An 18,048-nucleotide genomic window follows, 5' to 3' on the forward strand; every position below is an offset into this window, starting at 1 on the left:
CAAAGCTGCCGATGCTTTGGCTAAGAAAGCTTTGCGCCTTGAAACTATTGTATTGAACTCAACCCTTAGGGGTCTTTATAGTTTGAATGAATGAATGTGTTTCAAAAAAAAAAAAAAGACAACACACACCTCAAAACAGAGAATTGGGAGGGGGAAAAACAGAATGCAGTTACAATAAAAGTAAAGAGAACGATAAACACCAATAGCCTATTGGCAATAGGTGCCCCATGCAGCCAAAACAAAAACCGCGAAGCGGAAGAACCAACAAGAGGCATGGGTCTCTGACTCAAGGAGGTGGAGCTTCATTTCTGATAGAATCTAGCCAAGAGGATCCTCCCGTAGCAAAATACGATTGGTACAAGTGATCCTTTGTGAGACTCACATCAGAGGGAAACTAAAGAGAGACTACTCTGTTTTCATGGTTTCCACTTGGAATAGAATTTGTGATCACCCCCACATTAACATTCTACTAAGAGAAACCCTAACGCTCATTTACGACGCAGCCCCCAAAAAAGCAGCTTATGCTTCATTTTCTTCATATACATGAGATTGCACTAGTCTTTGAAATAGCCAAGAAAAATGTACCTAAGAACCAAGTCACATGTTCATAAGTTAAGTTCACTTTTCCCTCATTACTTCTTTCAAGATCCAGAGCTACGTGCTTGCGACCGAAAGAGAAGAAAAGTTTACTTGCGTGAAATAAATGTAAATTTAATAGTATTATTTCTGATGGCAATAAAGGTGCAATAAAAACGGGTCAGTAGTACTTGGCTTGGCCAATCTATACGATCAAACACAATGACTCCAGAATTTATTGCTCAACTACTTTCTTTTTAGTCCTAGAGATATTTCTTACATTATTGTTCATGAAAATTATTTGTTTTGCACCCAAACACACGGGTGTGTTTAAGTGATGTTCGGTTAAGGATTCTGGTCTGGTGATCTCATGGTTTTAGAAACTTGTTATCATTTCCTATGGGCTATCGCTAGCGCTGGCCAAGGGACTTCCACCATCCACCATTTATGTTACAGACTTACAGTCTATACAAAACTGCAAATATATCTATCGATCATTAGTTTCTTCTTTCTCAGCATCACTAAAGTTTATGTTCAGGATGTGATTTGATCAGTCCATTATATTTTGAAGATGTATAATATGAATGGAAGGGATTGTAAATTATTTATTCATCTAATAAAATATACAAACTCTAAAACGGGTATGTTCTTTACTCGTATGTTTTTCTAAGTATATTTTACCTTTTTTGTGCTTGATTTGCGTTTGTTTGTTATGTGTCTGTGATGTTTTAAGAAGGTATTAAAACGCGAAGGACTGTACTTTTCACCTTACTATTTGGGTGAAACTAGCTCTAAAGCTTACTAAAGTTGATATGAATCTGCAAATCTAACTGCTGAGGATAAATTGATTGTCTTCTACTAAAGCATTCTCCATATTTTCTCCTAATAATGAAATTGTACTTGTGAAGTCTGTCACACAGTACTAGATTTGCTGATGAAAACCCCAGAAAAATGTCTATATCTGATTAAAACTTTCTCAAGTGTTCATACACTTCTCATTGTATCATACTTGTACTACAACAACCTCTGTCTGACAATGTGAGCTGGAAGAACAGTCTTAAAACATGGACATATCCGGAGGAGCTCCATACATACTCTTCCACGAATACGGTATCTGCCATTTCCCACCTTCTTCCCCTGCAGAGAGGAAAATTCATAGTGAGTTTCTGAGATGTTAATACACTTGAAAACAAGGACCATTTTTGTTTACCATGGAACTTGTCAGGAGTTAAACCAGTAAGCTTAGATGCAGCCTCTGCTAGAAGGAATGCATCAGGAATGTTGTCTCCTTCAGAACAGTAACATAGCAGGCATGTCACCTTCAAGCCTCTTGCCTAACCCCGAGCAGACCATCTAAGTGTTTAGATTGAATCGGCAGATGGATAGATTATTGACTATATAAGGCATTGATTTTACCTTAAAAGCTGAGAAAAGAGCTGCAAATGGCAAGCTGGGGTAATAGTCTATGTCTTCAAGCTCATCTTCTGCAGGGAAAGTCAGCTCTTCTTTAGAGTTCTCCTCAAAGACAGAGCTAAGATACTTCCAACATCTTCCTTCTGAATCATACTCATTCAATCTCCCAAATCCTAGCCTCTCACAGTGATCATCTCTTCCATTAGCTTCAGCATTAGACAGATAATACACCTGTGGGCCTCTAAAGTAATTGCCAAGGAGGAGAACACAACTTAACTTGTAAAGACGTTTCTCTTAGTAATGAAATAGCAAAAGTCCATTTAATTACACGACAAGTAAAAGAGGCGTTATTAGTTACCGAGACATATCCAAGTTATGATGCAGCCTTTGGAAGTCCAAACTCGAAAGCACAATCACATGCTTCTTGCCACTCGAAGCAGCAAAATCTGCTATGTTCTCAGCAAATTTAATCATCATTCCCTGTTTTTTAAATCAACATTATAAATTTTAGAATGTCTCACTAACTGTGAAAACCTCAAGCGAACTGGCTGTTCCATAGATCCAACACAAGAAGCTATGAAAGGTAAAAGGAAATGTAATACCTTTGCAACAGGAGACCGTTGCAGAGCAAGAGTAGTAGCAGTTGAAGATGACTCATAAACTGAAAACACATACAAAAGGTAAGGATAAATGGCTGATTCAACAAAACAACTCCCCTAATTACATCTGAATGAAAAATCTTTAATGAAGCAAATGGTGTGAGGAAACGAACCCTCAAGAGGAAGAGCTATTTCGCCACAAGGAAGAGGTCCATAAGCGTCGTTGCCAACGCAAGGAAGCAGATAAGGATCATCGAGATAACCAACTCTGTCTGCACCAGTAGATGACACTAGAAGATCAACAGCGAGCTGCCCTACGTTCCCAATTGATAATGCAGGCTGGTGTGAAAACCAAAACCCATTAACTTTGTCTCATGAGAAAAGGTCAATGTGTAATCTAACAAAGGTTCCCTGGTCCCTAAGCATGTTTAAAGTTTCTAACTTTCATTAGAGCTGCTGCTACTTGTCATCAACTAAAAAGCCTTGATTCTCATGAAAGCTACAGTTTTTTTCGGTTTCAAGACGGAAATATCCAAAGGGGAGAGGTCGAACTCGGAAAAACAAAGGAAAGGAATCAGCTTTACGAGAATCAAAGTGGAGCATTCTTCGTTCACTCGCTTTCCTTCTTCAACTACAAACTCCATCGCTCCAACACACACAGAATCTCTCTGTTTCAGTAGTGAGCAAAGTTCTTTGAGCCAGGGACTGCTTTTGGGCCGATAGATTTATGGGCTTAGAATACTCCTTAACGTGAAAAGGCCCAAATATTAATGTTTTTTTGCCTTGTTATAAACTCAGGTTCATACCTAATAGTGCATGCGTGGCATCATAAATGAGAAGAAAAACGATCTCCTCAGAATCTTCTTTGTCGAACGGCATGTATTAAGTGTTGTCATTGTATCATAATCTGAACTAATTGAGTTATAAAAGTTATAAAGAAATCAGTGTTAAGTTTAGTGAATCATAAAAGAAAAAACTTTGTTCAATCAAATGGGTTACCTAAAATATAGAAAGATAGCCAACACCAAAAACGTGTAATCATCTATGATTATCAGCAATATAAAATGATAGAAAACCTTTTTATTCATTATGAAGTGATTGATTAGACAATTATTGTTTGAAACAAAATCATTGACAAATTAAAGATAATAATTTAAATATGGATGAGTTAATCATTTAAAATGACATGCAAAGACTTTATGATGCTGGCTGCTTCTTTGGTTGGGTACTCTCTGTTCCTTTATCACACTCTTCTCTGTATAGTTGTATGCATGAAAATCATGATGGATGAAACTAAAATTATCCACCCTATCGGGTGATGGCAAAATAATCAACATTAACATCATCAACAGAATATTACAACAGACTGAACACTTTTTCTAAAAAAATTAATTATAATATATTTAGGCAATCTAAAATAAAGAAAATAAGCATGCATGTGTTAAAATTTGACCACTGTGGAAACTAAAAAGAAGATTATTGAAAACGCAAATAACTTAAATAAGTGAATGACACACATACGTCAAGGACTGGTGGACCAAGCAGGCCATATTCAAATGATACATAAAATCTTATCCTCTAATTGAAAACTCTTACTTTTGTTCTATGGACTATTTCTTAGTGTCTTCGTCATATATATGTCCATTAGTTAAATGTAATTTACAGCTCGAACTAAAATCTCAACGAAGAATCATTTTTTAGTAAAGTAGTTACGTTTTCAAGATCACACATGTCCTTGCGAGAGTCTTCCATGTGTATTTGTTGTGTCCCAAAAAATCTTGATTTCGTTAGCTTTAAAGAAAATATCGGGTAGTGTTTTCTCTTCGTCAAACAAGGTCAAATGTGTAGCAGGATCTTATTACAATGTTCAGAAGCAAACATAGATTACATTTTATAATGACATTTAAATGAGTAAATCAATAGCAACGGTATATGATACAAATAATTAATGATTTTAGACGAGAATATCATTTCTCTTTCTCGAGACGCTTACATAAAAATCTCACCTAACATATACACTGAATCACTGATACTAGTTTTCATATATACATGGACATGGTGATGTCACTTGTAAGTTTGATGCATAATTCATATCGTAATACGTGTACAGTTTTAGCTAAAACTATCGTGTATGTATTTTGTTTTCTGACTCAACCTTTTGAGTTTTTTTTTTAAATATATTTTTTAGGAATCTGACTGATGGAAAAATATCAAGCAAACTTGGACAATCAAAACTGATAAAGTAATGTTACGTAGCTCCGATATTATGGGGATTTGCATTTTAGTAAACCATGCATAGGCTTATTCGTAATCCCAAGTCCCAACCATACCTTTTGAGGCACCGGTTTGTCATTTGTGATAACCAAAAATTCAATAAACTATTGAATGTGGACCATCTATATTCTCGTAATAAGAATTTTAAGTTCAAAATTGTTTTCATCATAGTTAATTAATTATAACGAAATTACAACTACTGCTGCTGCAAATCATTTTTGAAATAATTTTCTTTATAGAAGGCAAACCATGCAGAGCATTTTGGACCAAAGAAATTACCTTTACAAAAAGCTAATCAACGAAACTAAAAAGAATTCGTTTTTCTTATTTAGTTATGGATGAGTCTTGGATAATATATTCGTAATAACTTTGCATTTATATAAATATATATTTGGAATAGTTAGGTGTAATTAATACTCGGTATTTCTTGAAAAGATTGCCCAAAAAGCCATAGTTAGGAATGAGAAATATATTTTTATCGTAAAAATGAAACACAGCAGATCACCACTGCAAAAGTCAGCGTAGACGTTTTCTACGTTTCAAAACCTACCATGTATATATATAAATCACATATCTTAAAGATACATTGAACATTATAGTACGCGTCGTTGTTGGTATTAATTACATTTCATCTACATCTTCAAGAAACTAGAAGCATATACGCAAAGATTTGATATTACATAGTAAAACCAAATTGTGTAACAAGCTTATTTCAATCTCCCAGATCTAATATGTAATATCAAATCTCTGTCCCGTACCCACGTCGTATTTTTAGTTCATGATGTAATGAGAGCTGGATGTATCAATATATCATACATCTATATTTTTTAATTAACGTGTAAATCATACAATATTTTTGTTTAGATGTGTCTATCTACATTTAAATTCATTAAACCACATAAGTACGTACTTTGTTTAATTATATCTTCTTATATATATATATATATACATACACATATATAAAGCTCAGTTTCTATTCGGACCTCACATCGACTAGGATCAGTTAGCCATCCAAAAAGAAGAAGAAAATTCTCTGTATATAATTTCACAACTACTTACTGGTTAACAAAAATACTGTTTCCTTGTCCATTGGTATGGCTGTGCTATGTGGAATTTCCAAAGATATAATGACGTTTGTATAATATTGATAAGTGTTATTATTATATACGGTGGGGAAATTATAGAATCCTTAGCATTTCTGTATTTGGTATATATGGGGCTTGTACGTTTGCCATATTTGTGACGGCATGCGTACGTACCATACATGTTTAAGACAAGGATTTGATATTTTTGGAAATGTTTATATTAGACAGCGATTGATCATATAATAATTCAAACTTATCACATGATAATACATGCATGTCGTGTCAAACGAACGGCGTGCAAAGTGCAAACTAATGAGAAAAAAAGAAGTTAATCTGTCTGATTAAAACGGTGGTTTAGTCTAGGTTACTGAAAGTGACATTTGCACTCTGAATCATACAAGCACGATCAAGCAATCTTAGTTTAGATGAAAAATATATAAAGGAGTTTCTTAGGATTAGAGTCAGTCATAACAAAAAATAGCAGTAAAAAATGCAATAATACTGTTAGAAATAGCAAAAATGCAATAATACTGTTAGAAAATAGCAAATATTTGAAAGCCTTTTATTAAAACAAAAAGCAAATATGCATTTAACATATGTATAAAAGGACCTAGAAAATAGCCAACCATGCATGTTATAACAATGTGTTATGAATTTATGGAACAAACATCAAATTTATTGGTTAGCTTAGACATGGTAACATTTTCTTGGTGATCATAGCCATGGTAACATGTTTTTCAAAATCGTAATTATATTCTGGTCATATCTTTGAGCCTTGATTATTCAACGTAATCATCTTGATACAAACTTGTCGTAATGATATCGTAACAATAACGTCTTGCAGACTCGTTCGTGGACCATTTATAAGTACCATATTTGCGTGAATGTGAAAGGCTTGGGGATTCGATGGGCCCCATACTGATAAACGTCTTACAATCTCAAACGCCGTCGTTCTATAGTTCGAGTGCATGACCATTGACAGTTACCATTTTTCAAATACTAATCAATGGAAAAAGGGGAGCGCCGAGGATATTATATTTTTTTATGAAACCCTAAAAATGTCAAAACTGTTAGCTGTCAAGAATCGTTTTCAAATTTAATTAGGGGTTGACAATGAGGATCGGAGCGGATCAGTTATACTGTCACGTGAAATTTACTTGAAATGTCACGATTTCCATTTATTTTTACCGTTGTGGCCTTGTGGGATTATCACGTCCAGTTCAAGATAGACTGGGTTATATTCTTTTCACTCACTTTCTTCCCATAAGTTTGATTCGTAAGTATTATATCTAGCTACTTGCATAATTTAACACTATAAAATTGATGATTTCCTTTACATTATACATTACCAAGTAAATCCTATATCTTAAAAAGTTTATCAGGTCATGATAACAAAGATTTTTATTTTACATCAAGCAAACGGGACGGCTATAAATTATGATAAGCCACATGTGTTTGATCTCTATAAGTATATGTCGTCTCTCTAAATTGAATAATTATACGAACTTATATGTTATAGAAGATTCCCATATTCCCGAAAGAAAGATATCCAAAGATGTACTCTAGTCTCTAGATAGAAAATGTCTTCTTCTTTAAGGCGATGAAAGTTAATCAAGACGAATGGACCTAGTATGAATAAATAGAGAGACATATCGGTTCGGTACAATAGTTGTAAAACTAAAAACACACAAAAACAAAAGACTAATTGGCCTTGCTTTTTGTATGGTGTTTTCTTTTGTGCCGTTTGCAACTTGCTAGTTAATTCGTATACAAGTAGACAAATCTTGACAAAGAAAACATGAGAATTAAACTTCTTTCCTTCATGGAAAATCAGAAAAGTCAAACATCTGGAAGAAAACCTTTTTTTTCTCACATGTCCAAATTAAATTAAAACATACTACTATAAACCATTTAATAAAAATCAATACCGCTAGGAGAATAGTACTGTTACAATGTTATACGAAATGTGAGAAGATGATCAGCCGCCAACACAGCCACACACGCGTTATCTTCTTAATTTCTATTACTATGAATTATCCAACCAACTTCTTGGAAAAACCTGTAATCTATGTACGGACGCATCTCAAGTACAATCATTTTCATATTACTCAACCAGTATATAACATGCATTGCGTTTAACTTCGTAGATTTTTCTGTTGTTGTTAATGATGAGCTAGAGATTTCTTTTTAATACAAATTTTATTATTTCATAATAGTAAATGGTTTTCTAGTATCTTAAAGCCTTAAAAGGTTCATATTAGAGTGGAGAGATTAGGGTTCGAGTACTATTATTGCAATATCGTTTATGCTTGGCTTATATTGTAAATGGTGATATAGTATATATAGTATCGCGACTTTGGTATGATCTGAAAGCCTCCGATTATTAAAAATGATAACAAGATATTCGTACACCTCAAAAAAAAAAATATTCGTACACCTCAGTTTCCGTTGACTTCACCATCTATGAATTTAAAAGGTTAAATAAAAATCGATGTAACTAAGTTTCAAACGATCGAGGTCTCTCATCTGATACCTTATTAGATGATAAAATGTGAAATGTATAATATGTTGATTAGTATTCATATCACTTATAACTAACTGTACATTACTTTAATTTATAACTAGACTTTTTGATCCGACCTTTTATTATATAAATGTATAACTTTTTTTCTACGCTCAATGATTATGCTATTACAACTATGAAAAATATTACAGATCTCTTATAAGTCTTTTCTCTTTTAATTCGCATAATTCCGCTTTTTCCGGGAATTGAAACCCAGAACTCTTGATATTGAAACATTAATGAACACTTTGTCAATCCACTGGACGAAAGGGGCTTCCACTATAAATGTATAACTTTAATATATTATAAATTTATAATTATAAAATAGCATATATTTTTTTATAATTTTTTTTAATTAACATTAGATTATTAATTACAAAATTAATCAATGCATTAATTCAAAACAATATTTAAAATTTTTGTAAGATTTTGTTTGATATTTTCTCAATAGATTTTGTTATAATTAAAATTTAAAATTAAAATTTAAACAAAATTGTACTTATCTTTAAAAGAGAAGATATAAATTTAAACTAAACAAAATTGTAATATTAACATTACCACTCAACCAGTTTATACATAATGTAAGAACATTTTCAATTCATATGCTATTTTGGATCTAAATGCTATATTATAGAAGAAATATATTCTTATCCTAGATGAGATAGTGTTATTTTTTCTATATTAAAAAGAACATTGATATATATATAGAGCATTTAAAATTCAGATCTATATTTTCATTCAAAATAAAAAATCTAATAATATAAACAAATTTTACTCCAATATATTTTTCTATAATAGATAAATGTTATTTATTATTATATATAAGAAATATTTTTAACTATACTCACATGTATATATATATATATATATATATATATCTATTACAATAAAATAGATTTTTCTCCCTTCTCATTGTGCCACATCAACAAGTAGCATAAGACAAATTTGAACACATCATCTAAATATATATATATATATATACATATAGAAACACTAGAGCAGATTTATTTCTGTTTTAGAAAATCTGATTTTAAAAGAAAAAAATATCAAAACATATTGTAAATAGTCTAATGAGTTAAATTTTTTTGGAAACTGTCCATTATTATTCAATTAACAAAACAAATACTTTCATTAAAGCCATACAAAGTGTTGATTTTTAACCAAAAATAATCAATATAAAAATGCTAATTAATTAGTCTTATATTCATTTCTCATCACGGTCTCATATTGTGAAAATTGGCGTTCCCTGCAATGTATGTGACGGTCACGTCTCCAGTATTAAAGCCACGTGTCGGTTACCCACGGTCGTCCGTTCACCAACTTTAACTCCTTCGTCTTCTCTATATATAACCCAACACATCTTCCTCTTTACTCTTTAATTCAATAAATCTCACCAAATCTTCTCTCTTAATATGGTAAAAGCTAATGAAACCAGTGGAAGTCATCACCGGAGACTCACTTTCGCCGACTTCTTAAACTCCGATCCGGACGCCGGCAAAGAAGAGCATAACCATGGTGACCATCCTAGTAGTAGCAGCAACAACAACAAGGATGTAAATAGTCACCAACAACGTCAAAGCAATGCTTCAACCACGAGCGGTGACTCATCTCCCAACCAAGTTTTATCCCCATGGAACCAGACTTACTCACCGTACCACACCGACACAACAACGACTCCTACTATGTCTCCGTCTCCGTGGAACCAGACTTACTCTCCGTATTACAAGTCCCCTTGGATCTACCAGACACAAAACATAGATGATGTTTCGGACAACGGACTAATCGGTACGATCGTGAGACAAGAAGGTCACGTCTACTCGTTGGCTGCTTCTGGGAATCTTCTATTCACAGGATCCGATTCGAAGAACATTCGGGTGTGGAAAGATCTAAAAGACTTCACCGGTTTTAAATCAACAAGCGGGTTGGTTAAAACGATAGTGATAACCGGAGATAACCGGATTTTCACCGGTCATCAAGACGGTAAAATCCGGGTTTGGAGAGGGTCGAAGAAAGGATACACCCGAATCGGAAGCTTACCGACTCTGAAAGAGTTTTTGACAAAGTCGGTGAATCCAAAGAACTACGTCGAGGTGCGTCGCCGGAGAAACGTTCTGAATATACGTCACTACGACGCCGTTTCGTGTCTAAGCTTGAACGAAGAACTCGGTTTACTCTATTCCGGTTCGTGGGACAAGACTCTCAAAGTCTGGAGACTCTCCGACTCTAAATGTCTAGAATCGATCCAGGCTCACGACGACGCGATCAACACCGTCGCCACTGGATTCGACGGTTTGCTCTTCACCGGATCCGCCGACGGAGCTTTGAAAGTGTGGAAACGTGAGCTGCAAGGGAAAGGAACGAAGCATTTTCTTGTTAACGTGTTGATGAAGCAAGAGAACGCTGTGACTGCGTTGGCGGTTAATTTAACGGCGTCTGTTGTTTACTGTGGTTCTTCTGATGGCTCCGTTAATTTCTGGGAAGGACAGAAGTATCTTTCTCACGGTGGGACTCTCCGTGGCCACCGTACGGCGGTGCTATGTCTCGCCGCCGCTGGGAGTCTGGTGCTGAGCGGTGGAGCGGATAATAATATTTGTGTGTGGAGGAGGAACGGTGATGGGACGCATTCGTATCTCTCGGTGTTGATGGACCACGTGGGACCTGTTAAGTGTTTGACGGCGGTGGAAGAGACAGAGGACGAAGATGATGGAAGATGGATAGTGTATAGTGGAAGCTTGGATAAATCGGTGAAGGTGTGGCGCGTGAAGGAGACTGTGTCTCCGGTGATTGGTTAGATGCTTCGGGGAGGAGGAGAAATTACGTGCCGTCCTAGCGCGTGGGGTGTGACTATGGAAAAAGGGAATGTTGTTCCGCGAGACATGTGATTATTTGCCTTTGTGGTCAAGACAAGTTTTATGGCCGGCAAAAAGAAGCAGATCATACGACCAATAAGTGAAAGCCATGTCATGAAAGTATCTAAAAGGTTCGGAAAGTACATCTATTTTATTCAGTGTTCTTTGTAAATTGTAACTGACATAATTTGATTTACGTTTAAAAGAAACAAAAAGGGGAAATGGTTCGGCTATGTTCAGAAAAAGGAAAATTATTTCATTGTATTAAATCATTTTGTTTATATTTTATATGAAATTCGTTCAAAATGCAGCGTTGGTAATTTCAATATTGATATTCTAAAACATAAAATTGTAATTTTTCGTTGATTCGTTTTTTTTGTTGAACAACTGTTTTTTTTTTGAGAAAATCAAATTTACGACATATGTTGAACGTCTGTTATTCTGTCAGAGTTCTCTTTATGAATAAGATGTAGCTGTTGAATGAGAGAATATTTTATTGGTATCTTCGTGAATTTACAAACAAGCAATATTCAGTTTTCTCAACTAAAAAGTAAAAACATAACAACGAGGTAATGTATATTTATATTATGATTATAGTATACAATTTCTTCATAGATGACTGTAACAAAATCTATGGTAGGTCACTACTATTACCTTTCCGGGAGTTATCACTTTAAAAAATAGCTATGCTGCTTTGCTAAAGGCAAGGGTCACATGCCCTGCTAATCCAGAGGTATAGTTTTGCTAAAGCCCTACTTCCCCTCTACTGCTTCTGTTCTTCCTGCCTATGCTGCTGCTTTGTCTGTCTCTATTTCTGCCCTTTTACTTCTTCGTCAAGGGACAAATTTTCACTTCCAGGTCTTGCATAAACTGTTAAGATTTCAAAGGTTCTAGTGGAAGAAGAACAAACGAAAAAATCAGCCAAACTTAAACTGATCTTTAACATGTAGTGTAGTGGGAAAATAACAGTTTCTCACTTTACCAGTATTCAGTTAATTTGTAGGTATGGCAGTCAATCAAGCTATTGTCCGTTCTCATCTAACAACTAGATTCTCAACATTCCACAACTAAAATTTATGTGATGGACTAGATTACATGGACAACATTCCACGACATTCAGCCAAGCTAATGAATGACCATACACTTATATCAAATGACAAGCCTAATCTCGCTGCATTTGGAAAGCCCAAGAAAATCCTTGGACACATCAAAAGCGAAAACGAAAATTAACTACTACACTTACATTGCACGACTCGTATTTTTTTTTTTTGTTATTTTAAACTGATTTTGTAGATTATTTAAATCTGAGCTGAAGATTTTAAAAGTACGTATTTACTATGGTAGGTGATTTGTTAGTCCAATTTGTTGAAAAGAAGGTCACTGGAGAATTAGATGTAATATTTTATTGCTGTCTTAATGGGTGTAAAAAGTCTCTCTTTCGTTGGGTTTAAGTTTGATACAAATCTATGTACACGCATAAGCTATACTTATGCACGTAGCACATTGACATAAGTACACACCCTTTTATTTCTAATAATTTTCCAAATAGCATGAAAAGCTAATAAATCTTGTTCTACCAATGTTATCAATCATTTCAAAAATTCTTAAATTGTATAATATTTATAATTCAGTTAACAAGTATACCTCAATTTTAACTTTTAGCAGATATAGATTCCGGTTTGTAGAAAAAATGTTAAATTAATCATATATATTGACTAACATGTAATATAGTGAACTTTCTGATATTTCTAAATTTTCTATTCATAAGAGTTTGTTCTAAAACTTTAGGATAAAAACTAGTGAGAGTCACAATTTACAAACAAACACCGTGAGGTTAATTATTCTTTACCAACATAGTTAACCAAAGCCCCACTAGGTTCTTGTTCGTTTGACTTTATTTATTAAGAATGATTAAGCCCATATCTTGACTGTTTTAATTTTAAAATTGTCATGTGGTGTCTTAATCATCATCTCCCTTTACATTTTCATAATTCATAATATTCTTTGAGACTTAGGAATCTATATGGTCCGTTGATCATATAAAATATAATAGATTTTAAAATGATGCTTACACTCACGCACGCACTCAGCATCTAGGCTCCTAGCTCCAACTAGGACTAGTATATCCGTTAAAATAATGCTAAATTATAGGTTTCGCATTGTGGGTAGATAGATATTAGGCACTGAATAATCCGCTGAAACTGTCGAGATTATTCACTTGCTTAAAAGTGTTATAGTTATATCTTTGGATCCTGCACCAAGGATTCACGTGCAAGTTCAAGCACACAATCAGGTTGCTGTAGTTTGAGATATCCCAAGAACATTGCAGTCCACACCACTAGATTCTTCTCAGATAAAGAATCAAATAACCTACTCGCTTCCACCATCTTTCCCTGAGATGAGTTACACACAATTTTATCAAAAAAATCTTTGGATCCTGCAATAGTGTATTTAGTTAGAAAAAAAAACTAGACATTATGTAATGTCCATATGACTCTTCATTCCTCTGCATATTGTAATTATTAAACAAAATTATCGGACTATCCCAATTAAATTGCCCACTTTAGATATGGTTCGACTTTTAGGCCTTCGAACTTCAGAAATAGGTTATCAAGTGGATCTGTTTATTGCTAAGAAGCAGTTAACTGCATCCGACCTTAGCTCAGTTGGTAGAGCGGAAGACTGTAGTAGTTGCAGATAATCTTTAGGTCGCTGGTTCGATTCCGGCAGGTCGGAGTAATTTTTCAAAAATAAATTGAACAATCTTTTGGGCTTTGAGAAATAAAGCTATGTTTTTGTCAACAGCCAGCCCATGTCTTTTGCCTTTGTATTGGTACTATCTTGGATTAGAGATCTAAAAGGGATAATAAAACTGATAAAATGTTCTCAAGACAGGCAGCAGAGAATCCAATATATGACATTTTGTTGCGTCTTTTATAAACAGAGGATACTAACAAGATTTGTGAAGCTACAAGGGTCTACACTCTCCGAGGTTGTTACATTGGAGACTCCTATGGGATTCAGGCGTTCAATAAAGATTAAACGGATCATTGAAGAGATTTGGTTCCAGGAAGGTTGGAGTGAGTTTGCAGAGGCTCATTCATTAGTGAAGGCCAAATTCGCTTCTTCGAATACAAAGGAAACTCGAGTTACCGTGTAAATGATATTCAATGTTTCCGCGTGTGAGAACGAGGTTACAGACGAAGGTTTTCTTGGTACTCAAGGTACAAGGGGAAATGATCAATATGTTAATGGTGGTGATTCAGAGTACAACCTTAAGAAGAGACCACGAGACGACGAGTTTTGAGAAGAGTATAAACTGCATTTGACTAAACCAAAAACTTGAATTGCACAATAATCAGTTCTTTGATTCTGACCTGTAACAAGATACTTCTAAACAAAAAACTGTAACCAGGTCTTGTGTTGATTCTTCTTTCTTTCATCTCATTCCTCAGCTTTTCTACCTCTACACTTCAACCATCTCTTCACCCATTAGTCTCTCTATAAATTTGCATACACTTCTCAACAACATGATAGTGAAAAAAAAAATCGAAGCTCATACAAAAGCAAAGAGATAGTGAAAAAAAAAAATGAAAGAGTCAATAAAAAACAACAAACCCATCTTCATCATATCATCTTTCTTGGGGCGCAAGAAGATTAGGTATTTACAAACTTATTAACCCTAACTTCTACTCCAAACAATTTTAGTTTCACTCCGAGGAGGTTTAACATATCCACACCAACAAAAAAAAAAAAGAGACTAACCAAATAACACATAGATAGAATTAAAATCAAGACACCCTACACGAAGTTGCACCTTGAGATTCCTCACTACTTATCCACCAGTCACACCATAGTATCTCTGTATCAGACATACTCGTTGACTCGATAGGCCGTCACTTTCAAAACGAAATCTCTGGTTCTCAGCAGCTCAAACACGCAGACATCACCTTCTCCTAGGTTATTCTCCACAGTGAACTCATACCAACCTTGACTGAACTTAGCTCTCCCTGCTTTGTATAGGCATCTCACAGGCCATTGTTTCTCCCCTAGCTGGACCTTGATGAATCCCGAGATCCCACTTAAGTACTTCTCAGCAAAACCAGAAGGCAAATACTGTTTAAATACACACACAAAAAAAAAAGAAACCTTCTTTAGAGACCACTGTAATGATCTTGACTTGAGTTAGTTCTGAGATTGTTTCTTATTATTACCATGATGCAACCTCTGTATAGATAAGACGGTCTCAGAACAACTCTGAAGAAAGGGTTTGTTGGCTCAAACGTTTTGGCTGCATTAACAGCCCTCTCTCTCTCTTCAGCATTCACTGTTCTCTTTCTCGCAGAAGCACTCTCGTAGAACTTTGAACGGCTCTCTGGGTCATCATCTCTCGGTGCAGATGAGTTTACTTCCTCTAGAATGGACCAACATCAAAAAGAATCACTACTAAACAATAGTCTGAAGAATCTAAAAACAAGAGGAAAAATGCTTCACCAGGATGATCAGCATTCTTCTTCTTCCTCCCTCTCTTTTTAGGAACTTTTGAGGTTTGTGTTGGTGTTGCCTCTTCAGGTTTAACAGGTCCAGTGAAGAAGCTCTGGATGGCTGAAGCGGTTGTGTGCAGAGTCTCAGCATCTTCATCTTCAAGGTCTTCAAACAAACGGGGACGTTTGAAGTGGTTGTTGTGTGATGCAGAGTCCATGAGACCGGTGGAATGGTAGTTAATCTCGGACTGTGGTAAGTTGTAAATGCACACGCTGAAGGCAGAGTTGCCTTCGTATCTAAAGATCAAAAGGTAACCAATGCGGATGGAGTAACGGTCAACAAACTCTTGCCAACCATCTTGAAACCAAATCTTGTTGTTGTTGTCAGCTTTCCTTAGTCCTACACGCCAAACGTGACCATCAGGTACTGTGAGGGCAACTGCAACCGATAGCTCGTCCTTGAATCTACTCACAAACTTATCTGGAACTCTCTGCACAAACCATACCAAAATGAAAAATAAAGATCCACGAGATACATTCCAAACTTTCCTGTTTCAGTTTCCTATTAGTAACCTGCAACAATGTTCATTTTATTTTTGTAAAGATTTACTTATGTGACTTCTATGATCGTATCAAATAAATGAGACATGCTTGTAACCTTTAGGTGAACATAGAAGCCTAAAAAAAAAAAAATTTATTCCACAAACTTATATGATAAACTGGAGAACCACATAGTATCTTAGTTTTTCATAATAATCCACAATTTTTCATGTGTGAATCTGCACAAGTGATAGCTAATCACTGTATCATCTACTGTGAATATAAAGTAGATAACAAAAGCATCAAATGTACATTTGTTTTTTTTTTCTACACAAAAACATTTTTTTTAATCTTAAAGGAGAAAATTACTACTTAACTTTCAGAGTTTCATTCACAAGTCACAATAATCAATAAGGATTAAGGAATCTTAAAAGCTTAGACCTCATGAGTTCAAAATAGAAAGTAAACAAAACAGAGAAACCACAAACAGATCTCAACTTTTTCTGACAGAACCGTACAATCTTATCATCATCAGAAAGTCAACTGACTCTTGAAACACATTCCCAAAAACTACACTCAGTTTTTTTTGCTGTTAATCAAAATACAACCTTTGACCTGACATATCTACAGAAAATCAACTCAATTCAACTCAAGAAGTCTAAGAAGAGTGACAATATGAAGAATTAAAAACGCATATTCCTGCAAACTCGAGACAAGATTCCAACTTCGAAAACTCTCTAAGCTACCATTAAAAAAATCAGAACGTTGAAACTCATATCTAAAGAATGAGATTTTGGGATACAGAGGAGGAAGAGCAGGGAGAGTTACTAGACGCTTTTCTTGGATAGTGGATGAGAAAATCAACTTGTGGAAGAAAGGGCGTGGCATGTTCAGAGCAAACAGTGACCAAGTAAGAGACCAAAGTCAGATCATGAAACGACGCCGGAGAATACGCAACAGAGACAGAGGAGGCCTTTCAGATCTGAAGGAGTTTTGTATAAAGGCTTTGGTTATGGTCAAAGGGGGTGTTTACAACAACACTCTTTTTCTTTTACACTTGGCCTGAGTGACCCAACCAAACCAAAAGAAAAAAGAATTGTAAAATAAAAATGCTATTAAAAAAAAAGAAAAGCAACTTGTGATTTGTGTAGCTCGAGCGAGTTGAGTCTGTGTGTTTCTCCTTTCACTCGGTGAGTCGAATCAGTTGTTCACTCGTGTGCCCCCACCTACTCCCCTTTTTCGACCATCTTTTTGCTCTGATTTTTTTTTTGTTAGTATAATATTTGCTTCTTTTTAGAATGAAAAAAATACTAATATTTGTTTCTTTTTTGCTTTTCAATTAATTCGTTTCTTTTCGTGTCAAAATATCAAAATATACTTATAATCGCAGATTATATTATTACATTTTGGACCAAAAAAAATAATATTACTTTATGAATAACATTTTGATATTCTATTAAACATTTGCAAATAAATTTTATTCAGAAAAAAATATCATTTAAAAACAGAATGCACTGTTAACTATTAGGCAAATGACACAAACAGGTCGAGAGAGGAATAATGGTGTTATAAAATCAGAAAATAATAGTAGTGTGTTGACTCTATCTTTGTTTTCTTGATTTTTAATGATGAATATGACGATGAAGGTTTTGATTTTTGATTATA

At 34.7% G+C, this 18,048-nt stretch overlaps 3 protein-coding genes and 1 non-coding gene across 4 annotated transcripts; 2 read left to right on the top strand and 2 right to left on the bottom strand.

Moving 5' to 3' along the window:
- Positions 1-1,511: 1,511 nt before the first annotated feature.
- On the bottom strand, positions 1,512-3,268 carry LOC106444103 (proteasome assembly chaperone 2). Its single transcript, XM_013885622.3, has 7 exons — positions 3,173-3,268; positions 2,762-2,927; positions 2,592-2,650; positions 2,348-2,469; positions 1,993-2,230; positions 1,787-1,910; positions 1,512-1,713 (listed from the first exon to the last, which is right to left on the bottom strand). Exons 1-7 carry the CDS (start codon positions 3,230-3,232, stop codon positions 1,634-1,636), a joined length of 849 nt encoding a protein of 282 aa, XP_013741076.1. The 5' UTR covers positions 3,233-3,268; the 3' UTR covers positions 1,512-1,633.
- A 6,357-nt stretch (positions 3,269-9,625) lies between these two features.
- LOC106439534 (protein JINGUBANG) lies at positions 9,626-11,665 on the top strand. The gene has a single exon (XM_013881008.3). The coding sequence runs from the start codon at positions 9,923-9,925 to the stop codon at positions 11,300-11,302; it is 1,380 nt and encodes a 459-aa protein (XP_013736462.1). The 5' UTR covers positions 9,626-9,922; the 3' UTR covers positions 11,303-11,665.
- Positions 11,666-14,010: 2,345 nt separating this feature from the next.
- Positions 14,011-14,095, top strand: TRNAY-GUA. Its single transcript is given in 2 exon segments — positions 14,011-14,047; positions 14,060-14,095. It is a non-coding gene; the product is annotated as a tRNA-Tyr (tRNA).
- An 867-nt stretch (positions 14,096-14,962) lies between these two features.
- On the bottom strand, positions 14,963-17,665 carry LOC106439533 (B3 domain-containing transcription factor VRN1). The gene is made up of 4 exons (XM_013881007.3): positions 17,212-17,665; positions 15,854-16,334; positions 15,574-15,773; positions 14,963-15,475 (listed from the first exon to the last, which is right to left on the bottom strand). Exons 1-4 carry the CDS (start codon positions 17,269-17,271, stop codon positions 15,227-15,229), a joined length of 990 nt encoding a protein of 329 aa, XP_013736461.1. The 5' UTR covers positions 17,272-17,665; the 3' UTR covers positions 14,963-15,226.
- Between the last annotated feature and the right edge of the window lie 383 nt (positions 17,666-18,048).

This window comes from Brassica napus, chromosome A3 (genome assembly GCF_020379485.1).
Source record: "Brassica napus cultivar Da-Ae chromosome A3, Da-Ae, whole genome shotgun sequence".
Lineage (NCBI taxonomy): Eukaryota > Viridiplantae > Streptophyta > Magnoliopsida > Brassicales > Brassicaceae > Brassica > Brassica napus.